At 35.0% G+C, this 19,119-nt stretch overlaps 1 protein-coding gene across 1 annotated transcript in view; it reads left to right on the top strand.

Moving 5' to 3' along the window:
* Nucleotides 1-17,655, top strand: part of GCC2 (GRIP and coiled-coil domain containing 2) — a 35,104-nt gene extending 17,449 nt beyond the window's left edge. The window contains exons 8-16 of the mRNA XM_082751332.1: nucleotides 2,311-2,430; nucleotides 6,721-6,885; nucleotides 7,435-7,539; nucleotides 8,174-8,336; nucleotides 13,000-13,100; nucleotides 13,188-13,265; nucleotides 14,665-14,802; nucleotides 15,873-15,994; nucleotides 17,366-17,655. Coding sequence (XP_082607458.1) covers nucleotides 2,311-2,430; nucleotides 6,721-6,885; nucleotides 7,435-7,539; nucleotides 8,174-8,336; nucleotides 13,000-13,100; nucleotides 13,188-13,265; nucleotides 14,665-14,802; nucleotides 15,873-15,994; nucleotides 17,366-17,546 — 1,173 coding nt within the window. The 3' untranslated portion in view covers nucleotides 17,547-17,655. The remainder of the gene's footprint in view (nucleotides 1-2,310; nucleotides 2,431-6,720; nucleotides 6,886-7,434; nucleotides 7,540-8,173; nucleotides 8,337-12,999; nucleotides 13,101-13,187; nucleotides 13,266-14,664; nucleotides 14,803-15,872; nucleotides 15,995-17,365) is intronic.
* The last annotated feature ends 1,464 nt before the right edge of the window (nucleotides 17,656-19,119 follow it).

The following is a 19,119-nucleotide window of genomic DNA, read 5'->3' as shown; positions in this document are numbered from 1 at the left end:
GAAAGAACCTAGATGTCCATCAACAGATGAATGGATCAAGAAGATGTGGTATATATACACAATGGAATACTATGCAGCCATCAAAAGAAATGAAATCTTGCCATTTGCAACAACATGGATGGAACTAGAGCGTATCATGCTTAGCGAAATAAGTCAAGCAGAGAAAGACAACTATCATATGATCTCCCTGATATGAGGAAGTGGTAATGCAACATGGGGGCTTAAGTGGGTAGGAGAAGAATCAATGAAACAAGATGGGATTGGGAGGGAGACAAACCATAAGTGACTCTTAATCTCACAAAACAAACTGAGGGTTGCTGGGGGGAGGGGGGTTGGGAGAAGGGGGGTGGGGTTATGGACATTGGGGAGGGTATGTGCTTTGGTGAGTACTGTGAAGTGTGTAAACCTGGCAATTCACAGACCTGTACCCCTGGGGATAAAAATATATGTTTATAAAAAATAAAAAATTTAAAAAAAGAATATGTAAAAAAAATGAAATTTTAAAAAAAGAATGATAATCACTTTTTATTAAAAACAGACTTGTAACTGAGCTCCGTTAGGCTCCTTAGGGAGCATCAATATTAGGATGCTGAGTAAATTTGTGGATTACTTACAAATTTGGCCAATTTCTTTTTTCAGTGTTCATACCGCTTACAATAATCATCTTTATTAGTTTTTTTAAAGATCTAACATGCAACAGTTCTGAAGGGATGATAATTCGTAATTACTTTTTGCTGATTATAGTCAGAATTTCCTGTAGAGAGCCATTATTTACTAGAGACTGCTTTGGTATTCAATTTTTGCAGCCCTTGACAACTGTTAGAACCATAGCAAGTAAAAACAAAGACGACCAGCTAGAATGTAAGAGCATAAAGAGCTCTGATCTATAGAGTTAAAGGAATCTGCACAAATACAAAACAAGCATGGAATCTTCTCTCTGTGGAAAAGAACACAAATGATTTCTCAGTATGCCAGGATGTAACAGAATCCTCAGACAAATAAACATGGACAAACAAATTTTTAAGCCAGATACTAGATTCCCAATTCCTGCCTTTGTCACAAGATGAGTAGACCATAAAATTGAAACCCAGATTCTAACACTCAGCTACCAGTGTGGAGAACAGTTGATTATATATAAATCAGAATTAGAAACAAAATTAGATTTGTCCAAGAATCAGATTTGGCGGGGCGCCTGGGTGGCTCAGTGGGTTAAAGCCTCTGCCTTCGGCTTGGGTTATGATCCCAGGGTTCTGGGATCGAGCCCCACATCAGGCTCTCTGCCGCGGAGAGCCTGCTTCCTCCTCTCCCTGCCTGCCTCTCTGCCTACTTTTGATCTCTGTCTGTCAAATAAATAAATAAAATCTTTAAAAATAAAAAAAGAATCAGATTTGGCAAGCAGGAACCAGAAAGAGCATATAATTATCCGCACGAGACCTCAGAGGAGACTGGGAGGGGGAGCAAAGGACTCAAGAGGTCCTGGTTTGGATGAAGGCCACTTTTTAGGCTTCCCAAAATAAACTTTCAAAGAAAACTCAGAAAGATTTTGTTATTCTGCACACAAATTCATTTATGTGAAGAACAAGTCAGTAGTTCTTCAGGAACAAAAGTGAAAACGGGATTTGTAAGGGAGAAAAGAGAGGAAGGAAAAAAAAATCCCACTTACAGTCTGGAAACAGTGAATCTCATGTACATATTTTGGAGGATAACCTGATTTGCTAGTATGTCATGAAAAGGCCAGTCTGGGCACTTTGTTCTTGAGTAGGGGCAAACCAGAAATATTAAAGAAAATTCTGTTGGTTTTAGAGTTCAGAAAATGTTAAACATTTTGTCACAGAGTTTAAGAGACTGTTTTTATAAAATATCTTCCCATGTTCTTCCATTAGCACTTCTGCCTTTTATTAGGCTGGGCCTGAAACATTTCCCTCATCAGAATTCTTTAGGTAGAAGGCAACCAGGTTAAACTTTCTCTCCTCCTTCTCTAAATGTTGCTCATGTTTCAGAAGTTTATTTTTGTTGATGACTAGAATATTTAACTTGCAGATACTATATTGTATAAATGTAAAATCCTTTTGCCCTTTAATAGTTCCCCCATACTAAAAGTCATCTGAATTATACTAATTATATAATGACAGTTAGCTACTCAACCAAATGTTGAATTTAAATATTTTAAGCTTTATTCATAAATGTTCTCATGGACTCGTGAACTCAATAGACTCATAAATGTTCTTTCAAGATGCCTTGATAACATAGTCTGACTGGTTGAATGTATAATAATTGCCTGAAGTTAAATCCTTTTGTCTTTTTTTGAAGAATCTTTTATTAGAATATGATAAGCAGTCAGAGCAGTTGGATGTGGAAAAAGAACGTGCTAATACTTTTGAGCATCACATAGAAGACCTTACAAGACAATTAAGGAATTCAACTTTTCAGGTAAAGTTTTTGAGATATAATTGACATATAACATTATGTTACTTTAGTTTCAGGCAATACAATATCATGATTTGTATATAGTTAATACCTGTCACCATACATAGTTAATTTTTTCTTGCAATTAGAATTTTAAGATTTTACTTTCTTAAGTAAAAAAATTTTTTATTACTTCATCAAGATCAAAAGCTTCTGCACAGCAAAGGAAGCAGTCAACAAAACAAAGAGGCAACCCACAGAATGGGAGAAGAAGTTCGCAAATGACAGTATAGACAAAGGACTGATATCTAAAATCTATAAAGAACTCCTCAAACTCAACACACACAAAACAGATAATCACGTCAAAAAAATGGGCAAAAGACATGGACAGACACTACTCCAATGAAGACATGCAAATTGCTAACAGACACATGAAAGAATATTCATCATCACTAGCCATCAGAGAGATTCAAATCAAAACCACATTGAGATACCACCTTACACCAGTTAGAATGGCCAAAATTAACAAGACAGTAAACAACACGTGTTGGAGAGGATGTGAGGAAAGGGGAATCCTCTTAAACTGTTGGTGGGAATGCAAGTTGGTGCAGCCACTTTGGAAAACAGTGTGGAGGTTCCTTAAGAAAGTAAAAATAGAGCTTCCCTTGACCTCGCAATTGCACTTCTGGGTATTTACCCCAAAGATACAGATGTAGTGAGAAGAAGAGCCATCTGTACCCCAATGTTCATAGCATCAATGGCCACAGTCACCAAACTGTGGAAAGAACCAAGATGCCCTTCAGTGGATAAATGGATAAGGAAGATGTGGTCCATATACACTAGGGAGTATTATGCCTCCATCAGAAAGGATGAATACCCAACTTTTGTAGCAACATGGATGGGACTGGAAGAGATTATGCTGAGTGAAATAAGTGAAGCAGAGAGAGTCAATTATCTTATGGTTTTGCTTATTTGTGGAGCATAAAGAATAACACAGAGGACTTGGGGAGATGGAGAGGAGAAAAGTTGGGGGAAATTAGAGGGGGAGATGAACTGTGAGAGACTGTGGACTCTGAAGAACTAACTGAGTTTTGGAAGGGAAGGAGTTGGGAGGTTGGGTGAGCGTGGTGGTAGCTATTATGGAGGGCACTTACTTGCATGGAGCCCTGGATGTGGTACATAAACAATGAATTCTGGAACACTGAAAAGAAATTTAAAAAATAATTTTTTTTATTGTGTTATGTTAGTCCCCATACAGTACATCATTAGTTTTTGATGTGCTGTTCCACGACTCATTGTTTGGGTATGACACCCAGTGCCCCATGCAATCCATGCCCTCCTTAATACCCATTACAAGTTCACCCATCCTCTCACCCCGCTCCCTTCTAAAACCCTCAGTTTGTTTCCTAGAGTCCATAGTCTCTCGTGGTTTATCTTCCACTCCAATTTCTCCCCCTTCATTTTTCAGTTCTCTTAATGTCCTCCATGCTATTCCTTGTGTTCCACAAATAAGTGAAACCATATGATAATTGACTCTATCTGTTGGACTTACTCTCTTTATCAATCTCCTCCAGTCCCATCCATGTTGATACAAAAGTTGGGTATTCATCCTTTCTGATGGCTGAGTAATATTCCACTGTGTATATGGACCACATCTTCTTTATTCCTCTGTCTGTTGAAGGGCATCTTGGCTGTTTCCACAGTTTAGCTATTGTGGACATTGCTGCTATGAACACTAACTATAGCACCATGCTGTACATTACATTTCATTATTTATTTATTTTACAAGTGTAACTTTGTACCCCGTGACTCCCTTCAGTGATTTCACTCACACCCCACCCTGTGCCTGTGGCAACCACATATTCTCCCCCTCTCTCTCTATGAGTTTAGTTTGTTTTTTTTTTAATTCCACATATAAGTGAAATCATACAGTATTTGTCTTTCTCTTTCTGACTTATTTCACTTAACGTAATGTCCTCAAGGTCCATTCATGTTGTCACAGATAGCAAGATTTCATACTCTGTATGGCTTAATAATATTCTGTTGTATGATACACCACATTTTCCTTATCCATTCATCCATCAGTGATCACTTAGGTTGTGTCCTTATCCTGACTGTTGTTAGTCACGCTGCAATGAACATGGCTGTACATGTATCTTTTTGAGTTAGTGTTTTTGTTTTCTTTGATCAAATACACAGAAGTGGAACTATTGGATCATACAGTAGTTCTGTTTTTAATTTTTTGAAGAACTTCCCATACTATTTTCCACAGTGGTTGCACCAATTTACATTCTTACCAATGGTACACAAGTGTTCCCTTTTCTCAACATCCTTGGCAACACTTGTTTTTGGTTGGTATATTTTTTTAATAATAGTCATTCTAACAGGTATGAGATGATATTTCATGGTGGTTTTGATTTGCTTTCTCTAATGATCCATGATGTTGAACATCTTTTCATGTACCTATTGGCCATCTGTATGTCTTTGGGAAAATGTCTGTTTAGATATTTTGCCCGTTTTTAAATCGAATTCTTTGGTCTTTTGCTCTTGAGTTGTAGGAGTTCTTTATTTAGGATATTAAGCCATTATCAGTTACAAGATTTACAAGTAATTTCTTCTTTTCAGTAGGTTGCCTTTTCATTCTCTTGATGGTTTCCTTTGCTTTAAAGAAGCCTTTGAGCTTGATGCAGTCTCATGTGTTGATTTTTGTTTTTGTTGCCTTTGCTTTTGGTGTCAGGTTCAAAAAATCATTGACAAGACTAATGTCAAGGAACTTACTGCCAATCTCTAGGAGTCTTATGGTTTCAGGTCCTACATTTAAATTTTGTGCCATTTTGAGTTAATTTTTGTGTAAGATGTAAGATAGTGGTCCAGTTTCATTCTTTTGCATCTGTCCTTCCAACTTGCCCAACACCATTTATTGAAGAGACTATCCTTTTCTCATTGTATATTCTTGGCTCCTTTGTCATAAATGAATTGACCATATATACATGGGTTTATTTGGGGGCTCTTTTTTCTGTTTCATTGATCTGTGTGTCTTATTATGCCACTACCATACTATTTTGAGTGCTATAGTTTTATAATACATTTTGAAATCAGGGAGCATGATACCTCCAGTTTTGTTGTTCTTTTTCAAGATTGCTTTAGCAGTTTGGGCTCTTTGGTGGTTCTGTACAAGTTTTAGAATTTTTGTTCTAGTTCTGTGAAAAATACCATTGGATTTTGATAGGAATTGCTCTGAATCTATAGATTGCTTTGGTCAGTATAACAATATTTGTACTTTCAGAAAATATTGATTCTTCCAAACTATGAACATAGAATATCTTCCATTTATTTATGTCATCTTCAGTTCATTTCATCAGTGTCTTATAGTTTTAAACATACAAATCTTTCACCTTTTTGGTTGAATTTGTTATTAGGTATTTTTTTTCCTTTAGATGCAGTTATGTGGGATTATTTATTCTTAATTTCTCTTCCTTATAGTTTGTTATTAGTGTATAGAAACACAAGAGATTTCTGTATATTGATCTTATATTCTGCGGCTCTACTGAATTCATTTATTACCTCTCGTATTTTTTGTGGAGTCTTTAGAGTTTTCTATACATACTATCCTGTCATCTGCAAGTAGAGTTTTATTTCTTCCTTTCTAATTTAGATCCCTTTTCTTTTTCTTACTTATTGCTGTGGCTAGGACGTCTAACACTATGTTAAATAAGAATGGGAATCTTCTCTTGTTCCTGATCTTAGAGGAGAAGATTTTCATCACTGAGTATGGTGTAGCTGTGGTTGCATCATATATGGCCTTTATTATGTTGAGGTACATTCCTCTACGCTCACTTTGTTGAGAGGACTTTTCAGGTAATTTTAAATTGAGTAAATGCAGATGTGAAAAAATGTAGTAAGTGTATTTCGATTTCAAAATTTTGCATAAAAATTAAAATTAAATTCATTAAAATTAATAGAAACAATTTCATTTTGTTCTTCCCATTGTTGGGATAAGAATATGATAAAAAACTGGCAACTCTCCTGTCTTATCTATTGCTCTAATCTCCACTCGCTGGGTGTTTTGGTTTGCTTTTTGTTTCTTTTTTGCCTTTTCCTCTGCCAGTGTGCCTGGTCTCTTGTAATGTTTGCCAAATTTATTTTAAAAGTAATAACGTTTTAAACTTATTCTTGATTTTACATTATGTGGAATTGTTTTTGAAATCTTTATTTTTCATACCCTGCCAGTAATCTTATAATGTATCATTTTATTCTCCCTCCCCTATACATATTTTCTACATGTTTACAGTAGTGAATCATTTGTCATTCTAGTGCGAAAAATTAAATTCTGATAATGAAGATCTCTTAGCTCGTATTGAGACACTGCAATCTAATGCAAAGTTATTAGAAGTAGAGATTTTAGAAGTCCAAAAAGCCAAAGCAGTGGCAGACAAAGAGCTGGAAGCCGAAAAACTTCAGAAAGAGCAGAAGATAAAGGTAAAAACAGTCCTGTGGGATTAGTTCATGTTATATAGTGATACTTTCATCATATTATTTAAGTGAAGGAAAGACTTTGTAATGAGTAGCATTTGTGAATATAAGAGTTCATTAATTCCTTAATATATAATGTATGTCAGCTATGAAGTTGAGAATCCCAAGCTATGATTTTGGGATGTGTGTTTTTTAAATATTAAAAGATTTTCGAGGGGGGGGCACTTGGGTGGCTCAGTGGGTTAAAGCCTCTGCCTTCGGCTCAGGTTGTGATCCCAGGGTCCTGGGATGGAGCCCCGCATCAAGCCCTGCACTGCATCAGGCTCTCTGCTCCGCAGGGAGCCTGCTTCCCCCTCTTTCTCTGCCTGCTTCTCTGCCTACTTGTGATCTCTGTCTGTCAAATAAATAAAATCTTTAAAAAATAAAAAAAAATAAAAGATTTTTGAGCTTTTTATATTACAGTATGTCAGATTTATTCTATAGACCCTTGCAATACATTTTTAATGTTGGTTTGTTTGGGGGGTGGAGTGGTGATATTTTTATTTTTAATTGCAGGAGCATGCCAGTTCCATAAATGAACTTCAAGAACTTCAACTGCAGCTTCGGAAGGAAAAGAAACAGCTTCAGAAAACCATGCAAGAATTAGAGCTGGTTAGAAAGGTAAAATAAAACACTAGATTCAAAACGCAGGTCAATATTCAGTGTTAAACAATTCTGATAGTTTAGAAAGGAAATATTTCAAAAATGAGGTTTTTGAGGAACTAACATAATCGTGTATAAATTGTTAGCCTCGAAAGAATGAAAGTTTAAGATTTCTCTCAGTCCTATCTTCTCAGAAGAATCTAGGCTCACAGATGGTTTGATACTTCATTTTTTTTGTCCAGGATTGTTATAGGACACATGAAGATTTAATTAATGTCAAAAGTTGAAATTCATATTATACTTAAACCTTTGACTAATTTTTCTCTGCTTTATTCAAAGATGAGGTGTTTTAAGGGTTTTAAGGGTTGCTTAAATGTTAATGTTTTATAAATGAGAACTCCATGAGTAGAACTGTCAATTGTGCTTAATGAAAATTCTGATGAAATTTGATGAAAATACTTTGTAAAAGTACAAAAATAGAAGGTACCAACTGTAGCTTCTTCATATATGTGTAAACTTACTGAGTTACAGAAAAGCATTAATAGAAAGTGTTTATTCCTTTGGCATAATTTACAGGTATGCAATTAGCAATATTATAAATAAGATTAACTGATCTACTATTATGTGGATCTTTTATTTCTCATACGTGCAGGATGCCCAGCAAACCACATTGATGAATATGGAAATAGCTGATTATGAGCGTTTGATGAAAGAACTGAATCAAAAGTTAGCTAATAAAAACAGCAAGATAGAAGATCTGGAGCAAGAAATTAAAATTCAGAAACAGAAACAAGAAACCCTGCAAGAAGAAATGAGTGAGTAAAACAAAATTTAATTTACCTTACCATAATTTCGTTATAATAGAATACAGGTGAGCAGTATTAGTTGTGCATTTCACCAGTCTTTGACTGCCAGCAGATCTTTCACACAATGCTAAATATTCTTAAGGACCAAGAGGGTTGTAAAACCATTTTTTGTTGAGATGTGTACAGTCTGTGTTGGTGCATAATGCAGTCATTTATGTAAACATTTCTTTGCTGCATGAGTGATACAAAGATTTTTTTTAAATGGTCTTGTCCACGATTTGCTGGTTGTCAGCAGAGTGGGATCATTTAAATAGCAGTGAAATCTTTTTTTGAGGTGATTATATTCCATTCTCTCCATAAAATAATTTCTAACTTCAAGCATCTAAAATTATATATCCCTTTAGGCACCCTTCAGCCACATCTCATAAATTGGTATGTTGTACCTTTGATTTTAATTCAGCTCAAAATATTTTAAAATTCCCTTTGGATTTCTTCTTTGACCCATGGGTTATTCAGAAGTATGTTGTTTAATTCATTTAAAGGAATTTCACTTGTCTTTCTGTTAATGATTTCTGTCTGAATTCTTTTGTGATTAGAGAACATACTGTGTATGATTTCAGTCCTTTTAAGTTTATTGAGTTTTGTTTTATGGCCCAAAATAAGATTTCTTTTGGTGAATGCTCCTTAGGCACTTGAGAACATGTTCAGTATTAGTTGTTGGATAGTGTTTTAATTAATGTCAGTTAAATCAAGTCAGCTGACAATTCAGGTTTTCTATATTTTTAATGATTTTCTGACTACTGCTCTACCAAGTACTGAGAGAGATACATTGAATTTCCTGAACATAACTGTGGGTTTCTTTTTCTTTTCACTTTTGTCAGTTTTGACTTCATGTATTTAGGAACTCTGCAGTTAGCTACATATACATTTAGAATCATTACTTGCTCTTGGTAATTTAATTTCTCTATTACTGTGAGGTGTGTTTTTTATTACAGTTAATATTTCTTTTTCTAAAGTCCACTTTGATATTAATATAACCACTCCAGCTTTCTTTTGTTTCTTGTTTACATGGCATGTTTTTTTCCCATCCTTTAGCTTTCAACCTAAGTCTGTATTGTTTCTTTAAGATAGCATATAGTTGAGTCTTCCTTTTCTCTCCAAGCCGACAGCCTTTGTTATTTAAGTGGAATGTGTAAGTCATTTATTTTTAACATAATTATTTATGTGATTAGGTCTAAACCTACTACCTTGCTGACTGTTTCTATTTGTCTTATAATTTATTTCCTTTTTCCTCTTTTTCTGCCTTCTTTTCAATTGAGTAATTTATATGCCATTTTTATCTCCATTATTAGCTTATTAGCTATACCTTTTGTTAGTTTTAGTGGATGCTTTAGGCGTTATGTCATGAACTTATTACAGATTACTTCTAAGTAAATTGTACCACTTCATATGTAGACTAAGATTCTTAGTAATACTACTTATTCCCCCCCTTTTGTCCTTTATGCTATTTTATCATACATTTTACTTCTACATGTGTCATAGACATAATAATTGTGTTATTTTTGTTGGAAGAGAGTTATCTTTTAAAGAGAGATCAACAGACCAAGACCCACAATAGCTGTGTGTCATATGAAGGTTTTATTGAAACACAGCTTTGTCCATTTGCATCATCTTTGGCTACTTTCGTGCTACTCAGAACGGTTGAGTAGTTGTAACAGAGACTCTATCACTTACAAGCCTATCATATTTATTATCTCACCATTTAAAATGTTTTCCAATCCCTGTTGGTTTTTTTAAAGATTTATTTATTTATTTGAGTGAGAGAGTATGAGAGGAGAGAATGTCAGAGGGAGAAGCAGACTCTCATCGGAGCTGGGACCCCGATGCGGGACTCGATCCCAGGACTCCGGGATCATGACCTGAGCTGAAGGCAGTGGCTTAACCAACTGAGCCCCCTAGGCGCCCTCCAATCCCTGTTTTAAAGAAATGAAAAACCAGAGAATTTTTTTTTTTATATTTGCCCACATATTTACCATTTCTGGTGCTCTTCATTCATCTATAGGCAAATTTCATCAAATAAGACTTTCCTTTTGCTTGAAGAACTTCTTTTAATATATCTTTTTTTTTTAAGATTTTTTTTAATTTATTTGTCAGAGAACACAAGCAGGGGGAGCGACAGGCAGCAGGAGAAGCAGGTTCCCCGCTGAGCAAGAAGCCTGTTGTGGAACTCGATCCCAGGACCCTGGGATCATGACCTGAGCTGAAGGCAGAGGCTTTAACCCACTGAGCCACCCATGTGCCCCGAGGAAGACATTTTTGATCCAATTTGTGAAGTACCTGAAATCAACCAGAATATATTTGGGTCCTTTCTGAAGACAATGGAGAAAGATTGGTCTGCCAGCATATCAGATTTATTGGAATGGTATAGAATCTGTCAAAAGCCACCAGGCTCATGGGAGCAAAGGTCTTGGAAGCCTGAGTTAAGGAGTTACAGTGGAGTAGGAAAAAGATAGGAATCATTGTGGACAATGTTCTGTGAAAAAAGAAAAAGAAATGTTGCCTAATAAATGAGCAACACACATTTAATCTGAAACCCCTCCAACATCTGACTTTCCACCTTAATTCTCATTACTCTCTCACAGAGGACTGCTTATTTTTCCTGAGACATGATTTGTTGTGTTTTTCTGTAACTGTGTATCTCTTCTCTAAAGGAAATCTTTCATGCCCTCCCCCTCCTACCTCTTGCCCACCCTTTAGAATCCTTCCTAATCTTAAGTGTTTCCTGTTCTATGAAATTTTCCTTGTCCTTTGCAAACTTTGTCTAACCTTTAGCCCCTGTAGACACCCCACCCAGTAGCCTTTTGTATTTCTTTTGTAACATTTATGTTTTGTTTTATGTTGTTATGTGAAATATTATCCCCTAATTTCATTTTTATCCTTTGAGCTCAGGAACTAACTATATCTAATCACAATTCCTGGAGCACTTAACAAAGGTTTTGTGTATAGTTTGTGCTTTATAAAATGCTTTTCAGAATTGAGCAAATAGCTGCCCGGAAATAACTAAATTAGACTTATCATAAAAAGGCATAGCTAAAATAATATTCTTACAGCATACCTGTTCATGTTTACCAAGTAATAAGGTCTGTATACATGGGTTTAACTACATAAAGTTAATCATTGCTTATAAGATATTTTAGTAGCACAATTACATAGTGCCGATATAACTGGCCTACACCAGGTGTCAAGCACACTTTTTCTTGAAGGACCAGGAAATCTTTCTTCATGGCTTCACAGGCCCCAGGGTCTCCATCATATACTCTTTATTTCTTTCACAACAGGCTGTGGCCAGATTTTTGGGTACCTATGATCTAGACCATAAAGCTACTCACTCTTATATGATATTTGTTCGTTGTTGTTTGTTTGTTTGTTTGTTTGTTTGTTTGTTTTACCTTTGTTAGCATTAAAGTTTTTTGTTTTTATCATGGTTCAATTTTTCCTTAGTGAACTGTCACAGTCCCATCCTATGAAACAATTAGTATCACAAAAACAACCAGGTATGTGCCTCTGCAGTGATGTAATTCGAAATACATGGTACCACTTTTGAGGAACTTCTTAAAACTAAAGTGTTTATCTTCTCGATATATAAGTATGTAACTTCATTTTAAAGGTACATACTGAAATATTTACAAAGGATTTCTTGTGAAGAACCAAAAACAAACAAACAAAACAAAACCAGGAGGGCACTAGGATTAGGTGAAGGTGTAGGTTAGGAGTTGGCAAACTTTTTCTATCAAGGGCCAGACAGTAAATATTTTAGGCTTTGCAGGCCATCTTGTAGTCTCTATAATCATCATTGCACTAAAACAGCTATGAACAGTATGTAAATAAATAAGTTTGACTGTGTTCTAATAAAACTCTTCACAAAACAGGCAGCAGCCAGATTTTAGCCTATGGGCCACAGTCCTGTTCTGGGTAGTAAGATTGGCCATGTATTGGTAATTGTTAAAGCTGAATGATAGGTATAGTGAGTCTGTTTTACTGTTGTCACGGCTGTCCTGTATTTTGAAATATTTCAGAATAAAAAACTAAAACAAGTTTCTTTTATTTTTACTTTTTTAAACAAGTTTCTTTTGAAGATAGGTTAATACGAAGAAAAAAGTCTTATCCATTTATTTAAATTCATTCATAAAAATTATTTAAGGGCACGTAGGTGGCATAGTCATTTGAATGGTTGACTCTCTGGTTTCATCTCAGGTAATGATCTCAGGTCAGGGTCATGAGATCAAGCCCCACATTGGACTCTGTGCTCAGCACAGAGTCTGGTTGAGATTCTCTCTCTTCTTCTGCCCCTTCCCCTCCTGTGCTCTTTCTCTCTCTGTAAAGTAAATAAATCTTAAAAAAATTGTTCAGGGGTGCCTGGGTGGCTCAGTGGGTTAAACCTCTGCCTTCTGCTCAGGTTATGATGTCAGGGTCCTAGGATCAAGCCCCGCATCAGACTCTGCTCAGCCGGGAGCCTGCTTCCCTGCCTCTCTCTCTTCCTGCCTCTCTGCCTACTTGTGATCTCTCTCTCTCTCAAATAAATAAAATAAAATCTTTTTAAAAAAAAGTAAAAAGCTGGATACCTTATTAAAAAAAACTGTTTAATCTGTTCTGAAATTATTTCCTTTGTTAGCTTCACTACAGTCTTCAGTGCAACAATATGAGGAAAAAAACACCAAAATCAAGCAGCTGCTTGTGAAAACCAAAAAAGAACTGGCAGATTCGAAACAAGCAGTATGTTAATTTCCCAATTCCATATTTCATTTTATGTATTTATCAACCACTTCTTTTTTAAATTTAATCAAAATTCTTATTCTGTAGGAAACTGATCACTTAATACTTCAAGCAACTTTGAAGGGTGAACTGGAGGCAAGCCAGCAACAAGTAGAAGTCTATAAAGTAAGATTCTTTTTACTTTTTAGGATTTATAAAAAAATTTCCACATAGAAGTAAGCTACTATGTAGGGAATTTTCTAAATATCTTTATGTACATATTTTTATACACACACATTTTTTTCCCCCTACATATCCTTCATTTGAAAAAGTAGAAGCAGTAAGTATGGGATATAACTGGAGTATCCCCTTAAGATTTAGCTTAAGCTAAAGGGGATTTTGGAAATCTTTGAGGCACTAAAAATAGATACAACATAAAATATAAAATAAACATGGCCCCAGACCTGCATCTGAGCTTTTTAAATGATCTGAGTTTCTGAAAGTCACAGGAATAAAAATGGTTTTATGGGGCGCCTGGGTGGCTCAGTGGCTTAAGCTGCTGCCTTCGGCTCAGGTCATGATCTCAGGGTCCTGGGATCGAGTCCCGCATCGGGCTCTCTGCTCAGCAGGGAGCCTGCTTCCCTCTCTCTCTCTCTCTCTCTGCCTGCCTCTCCATCTGCTTGTGATTTCTCTCTGTCAAATAAATAAATAAAATTTAAAAAAAAAAAAAAAAATGGTTTTATATTTGTATGTTGTATACATGTTATATGTATATTTATATTATTAATATATTTTTATATCTAATTATAGATTTTATCTATAATATATATTTATATCTATTTATAGTATATATATTTATAGCATATCTATTAATAATATATATTTTTATATATCTGTATTTCTGTATTATAATTTATATATAATATATATTTTACATCTATTTTATATATGCTTATTTATATCATATCTATTTACATATAGTTTTATCTATTAATATGTATTTTTATACCTATTTTTATATTTTTATCTAGATACCTATATATTTTTATATATATTTATAAATCTTTATATCTACTTATACTATTTGTATATACTTTTATATGCATTCAATAAATGAACTGTAACAAATAGTCTGGAATTTTTTTTTAATCAGGGTTTTAATTTAAGGAAAACTGAAATAATTTATTGAGAAAATGTTCTCAATACTCTTTCAGCATATTCCCAGTACTCTTTCAGTAATAGTAGTTTTTTATCGCTTATATATACTCATGATTCAAAACTCAAGTATAATTTTAGGGGCGCCAAAACTCAAGTGTGTTTTTAGGGTGGCTCAGTGGGTTAAAGCCTCTACCTTTGGCTCAGGTCATGATCTCAGGGTCCTGGGATCGAGCCCCACATAGGGCTCTCTACTCAGCAGGAAGCCTGCTTCCTCCTCTCTTTCTGCCTATCTTGCTACCTACTTGTGATCTCTCTCTCTCTCTGTCAAAGAAATAAAATCTTAAAAAAAAAAAAAAACTCAAGTATGTTTTTAAGGATAGTCTCTTTAGCCAGTTTACTAGAGCTTAATTGAAAGGTTTTGCCCCAGATTCAGCTGGCTGAAATAACCTCTGAGAAGCACAAAGTTCACGAACACCTGAAGACCTCTGCGGACCAGCACCAGCGCACACTGAGCGCATACCAGCAGAAAGTGACAGCCCTTCAGGAAGAGTGCCGCGTTGCCAAGGTACGTTCCTCACATAGACCCAGCAGACAGATGTTACCACCTAGCATGCAGTTCTCATGAGGGCTGTGGTCTTGCCTTTTAGGATTTGCTGTTGTTTAAGAGCACTTATTAAAAGTAAGTACCTGTTGCAGCTCATCTGACTGAACCCCAACCCCATCCAATCCTGTCACTTGTATAACCTTTTTTTGTTAAAAGGGAAGACATGGGTACACATTTCCATTTTAAACTTGTTTTGCAATTTCTGTGTGTAAGAGTTATTTTCTTTTAATTTTATGCTTTATATAGTGCTTTCTGAGGGCCAAATGATTATAAACTAATATTCCAAAAGAATGGTTGTGAGGGCCTACTTTCTTCAGCATGCAAAGCAGACCCAGTACAGTAGCTTTATGAGAGGTGCAGCTCTGATATAAGCCAGTTTGGCAGAAGGGTCCCAGGAGATCACGTTGGGAAAGTAGAAGACCTAGAATTTCATTTTTCCTGTCTCTTTGAAGTTCGAGTGGCTTAATTTCTTTGAATTTATTTTTCTTATATTTATGAAAAGAGGAATTCCTCTCCATAAGTGAAAATCTTTCTAAGGTTTCAAAGACAAATAAATAGTGCCATTACGAAATTTATGGGTACTGACACTACCAGGAGGAAAACATGGTAGAAACATCTTTTGTCAAACAAAATTCTATCATTCAAATGCTTTTAAAAGGTTATAAGACTTGGGCACCTTGTGGCTCAGTTGGTTAAGTGTCTGGCTTTGGATCAGATCCTTATCCTAGGGACCTGGGATCTCCCTGGTGTCTGGCTTCCTGCTGAGCAGGGAGTCCACTCTCCCTCTGCCCCTCCCCCTGCTTTTGTTTTCTCTCTCTCTCTCTCTCAAAAAAACAAATAATCTTTAAAAAAAAAAAGTTTTAAGGCCAACAGATGCACACTTCTTAAAGGAAGTTAAGGAGTAAGGAGTGTTGGACATTTTACTCATTTTCTAAAACATTTTCATCTTAAATCATTACTCTGAAAGAAAATAGGATTATGTTACAATGAATCTGCAATAGAAAAATCATTCTTTCTTTTAAATGTTGTAGGCAGAACAAGCTGCTGTAACCTCTGAATTTGAGAGCTACAAAGTCCGAGTTCACAATGTTCTAAAACAACAGAAAAATAAATCTGTGTCTCAGACTGAAACTGAAGGAGCTAAACAAGAAAGGTAAGGTCTAAATTAAAAGAAACATCCAGGGTTCCCCCCTTTCCTCCAAAACAGATTCTCTACCAAGTAGGCTGAGAATCCTGCTTTGATTTCATTTGACTGAGGAATTTTACATGTAATGAGAGCAGAGTTTCTTGGCTTCACTGTTTCTCTAGGCAGTAACAGGGAAACATCTCTATGAAGGGCACTGTTACAGACTCATAAAACTAATATGTAAGCAGCGAAACCAGAAAATAGGCTAAATAGTGTTATCTTGTTGTAGCAGGAACCGGTCAGAGCAGAAATACAGACATTAAAATTACATTATGATTAGTTTTTCCAATTTTGAAAATTGAGAAATAGAAGAATAAAATTGCTTCCTTGACATACCCACTATTAATTAGGCTAAACAGAATTGCTTAAAAACATTTTATTTATTTCAAAAAGTTTTAAATTCTGTACTAAATTCTAGCCTAGAATTACATTTTTCTTCTTAAATTTATGGCTGTCTCAATTATGTTTCAGTGGTATCTTGTTTATTGTATCTTTAAAACTAACATACAGATAATTTTTAAATTATTCAAAAATATACTAGGAATATGAAATAGGATAATCTATAGCATGTGTGCTTTGTTTTTAAGTAGAGGTTCAGTATTCAAAGTAATTTTACATCTGCTTCTTACTGTTCTAAGTAGGACTAAATATCTGCAATGTTTGTATGATACTTTTCATTCAAATATCTATTAAATATGGGAACTGTAGACTGAAAAATGAGGTATTTTCTCTGTTAATAGCTCATCCTCAAATTTCAAAGTGAAATTGAATATTGACACCTTTAATATGAAAATGTCAGCATTTGCAAGAGCCTTTTTTGATTATGCTGGAATTTTGGATTCATATTATTTTAATGTAAATGTTTTTTACATTCCTTCTATTTTCTTATGCATAAGATGTTTTTTTCTAAAAAAGTAAACTCAGTGAATTGTATCAGTTGAAACAGAATGAGGGGCTTTCACTATTTGTTTTTTATAGCATTCTTCCCCTAATGGTTGGCTTACAACTATGTAATTTTTTTTAACTAAAAGCATAGTGCTATAACACAGTAGGCCATTTTGATGCTATCTAATAGTTTCTTCTCCATTTGAGTATGAAATTTATAAGTTCAGAGATGTTTTTTAAAATCTGCAGGGCCTAGGGTTTAAAATCTGACTATAACATATATTTAATCCTAGTCTCCGAATTCTCCCAATTATTCAATTTCCTTTAGAATCGTCCATAATAATAGCAAGTGTGTGACATTAAAGATGAAACGATTAAAGTAATAAAATTTATTTGAAACCACAAAATCAGGTTTACCTCTTCTAAAACTTTTTATAAAACTGTTTGTTTCAGAGAACACCTGGAAATGCTGATTGATCAACTAAAAATCAAATTACAGGACACCCAAAATAACTTACAGATTAATGTTTCTGAACTTCAAACACTACAGTCTGAACATGATACTCTCTTAGAACGGCATAACAAAATGCTTCAGGAAACTGTGTCCAAAGAAGCAGAACTCCGGGAAAAGTAAGGTTGCTGGCAGTACTAACAGTGTTTGCGCTGGGCAGCAAAATGTTTCTTTGTGAAATTCCTAATGTGTTGTTCCTTGGGATAAATACAAATTGAAAATAAGAAATAGATATTTCTGGGGGCATCTGGGTGACTCAGTTGGTTAAGTGTCTGAGTCTTGATTTCTGCTCATGTCATGATCTCAGGGTTGTGAAATGGAACTCCTGGGATCTTTTTCCTCTCTCTAAGAAATAAATAATAATCTTTAAAAAAAAAAAAAGAAGAAGAAGAAGAAGAAAAAGAAAAAGATATTTCTAGAGGCTTAGTAACTTTGTTTTTCTAGCCCATTTTGATTGTTTTTATGCTTCACTCTTTTAACAACAGTTAATTTTATCTGTTCATCCAGTAATCTGTTTCTCCTTTGGCCTTCATGGCCAGAATTTTCTTTAAAAAAAAAAAGAAAGAAAGAAAGAAACCCACTTTCCAACTCAGGTGTCAAATTACAAGCATTTTTCTTTCTCTCTAGTGGAAAACATTCACACAGCTGCTGACTCAAAAAGAATATGGCACTTACCTTTGCAGCTGTTTTCAACTTGTCACAGTGTTACCTTTCGTTAATCAGTATTTTAGATAGGCATCAGGGGTATTGGCAGAAGGAACAGATTGATGTGAACAAGGATATTTGAATTCCTGTAATGAAGAAATTGGGTGGTAATATCTGTTGTACCTTAAACTAAGGAAAAGAGTTCTTCATTGAGCATCAAGTGTGTTGGAATACTTTATATATTTCAGGTATGCTTTTAATACTTACCTAATTGATGGTAATCTTGAAAGCTTCATCTTCTTGGCTTTTTAATCTTTTAATAGTGTAATTTATATATGTTAACCATGTAAATCAAAAGTTTCAGGGAAGATCTACCAGTTTTCTAGCTACCTATCACTAGGGTTTACTGGGAGATTTGCTGAAACACAGCGATGCTTGCTATTTATATCAGAAATTTCCCATATTGATTTTTACTCTAGAAAAGTTACTGCAAATTATATTGCTAAGACAAATAAATTGCAAGTGATGCCTCTAAAGTTTAATGACTATTTTTGGCGGGGCCTCTACTATGTGCCAGTCTCTCTTAAGTACTAGAAATTCACATCATTTTCAGGTATCTGTAGAGGTCTTATTCCCCTTCTTAGAAATATTAAGAATAATGTTGTTACTGTCTGTCCCCCAGTGTGAAGAAATAGCCTTTTCTTTATAAATGCTCTTCTTTTTAAGCATCTTAATACTCATACTTTCCCCATATGAGATCATAAAAATGAGATTGTAAAAATTATAAAAATAACTAGACTGACCAACTAATACTTATATTGCCGAGGATCCAGCTATATAAACACCCCAGTTACAGCTGAGACATAGTAAATTTCCATCAGCATAGTCATTCTGGGTCCATGTTGGGGTTCAGGCTTTTAGCTCTTAGGTAGGTAGAGTCAGATGTACCACTTGAGACCACCTGCAAACTACCAACCTTACTTCCAACCTAGCTCTAAAATGTAGCGATTATCTTCCTTAGGAAATTGTTGTTGTGTCTGCTGATGGTTTT

The sequence above is a fragment of the Mustela nivalis genome (genome assembly GCF_964662115.1).
Source record: "Mustela nivalis genome assembly, contig: HAP1_SCAFFOLD_2905, whole genome shotgun sequence".
NCBI classification, from domain to species: Eukaryota; Metazoa; Chordata; class Mammalia; order Carnivora; family Mustelidae; genus Mustela; species Mustela nivalis.
Note: the sequence above shows the minus strand (reverse complement) of the source record. Positions and strands in the feature narration are given on the sequence as shown.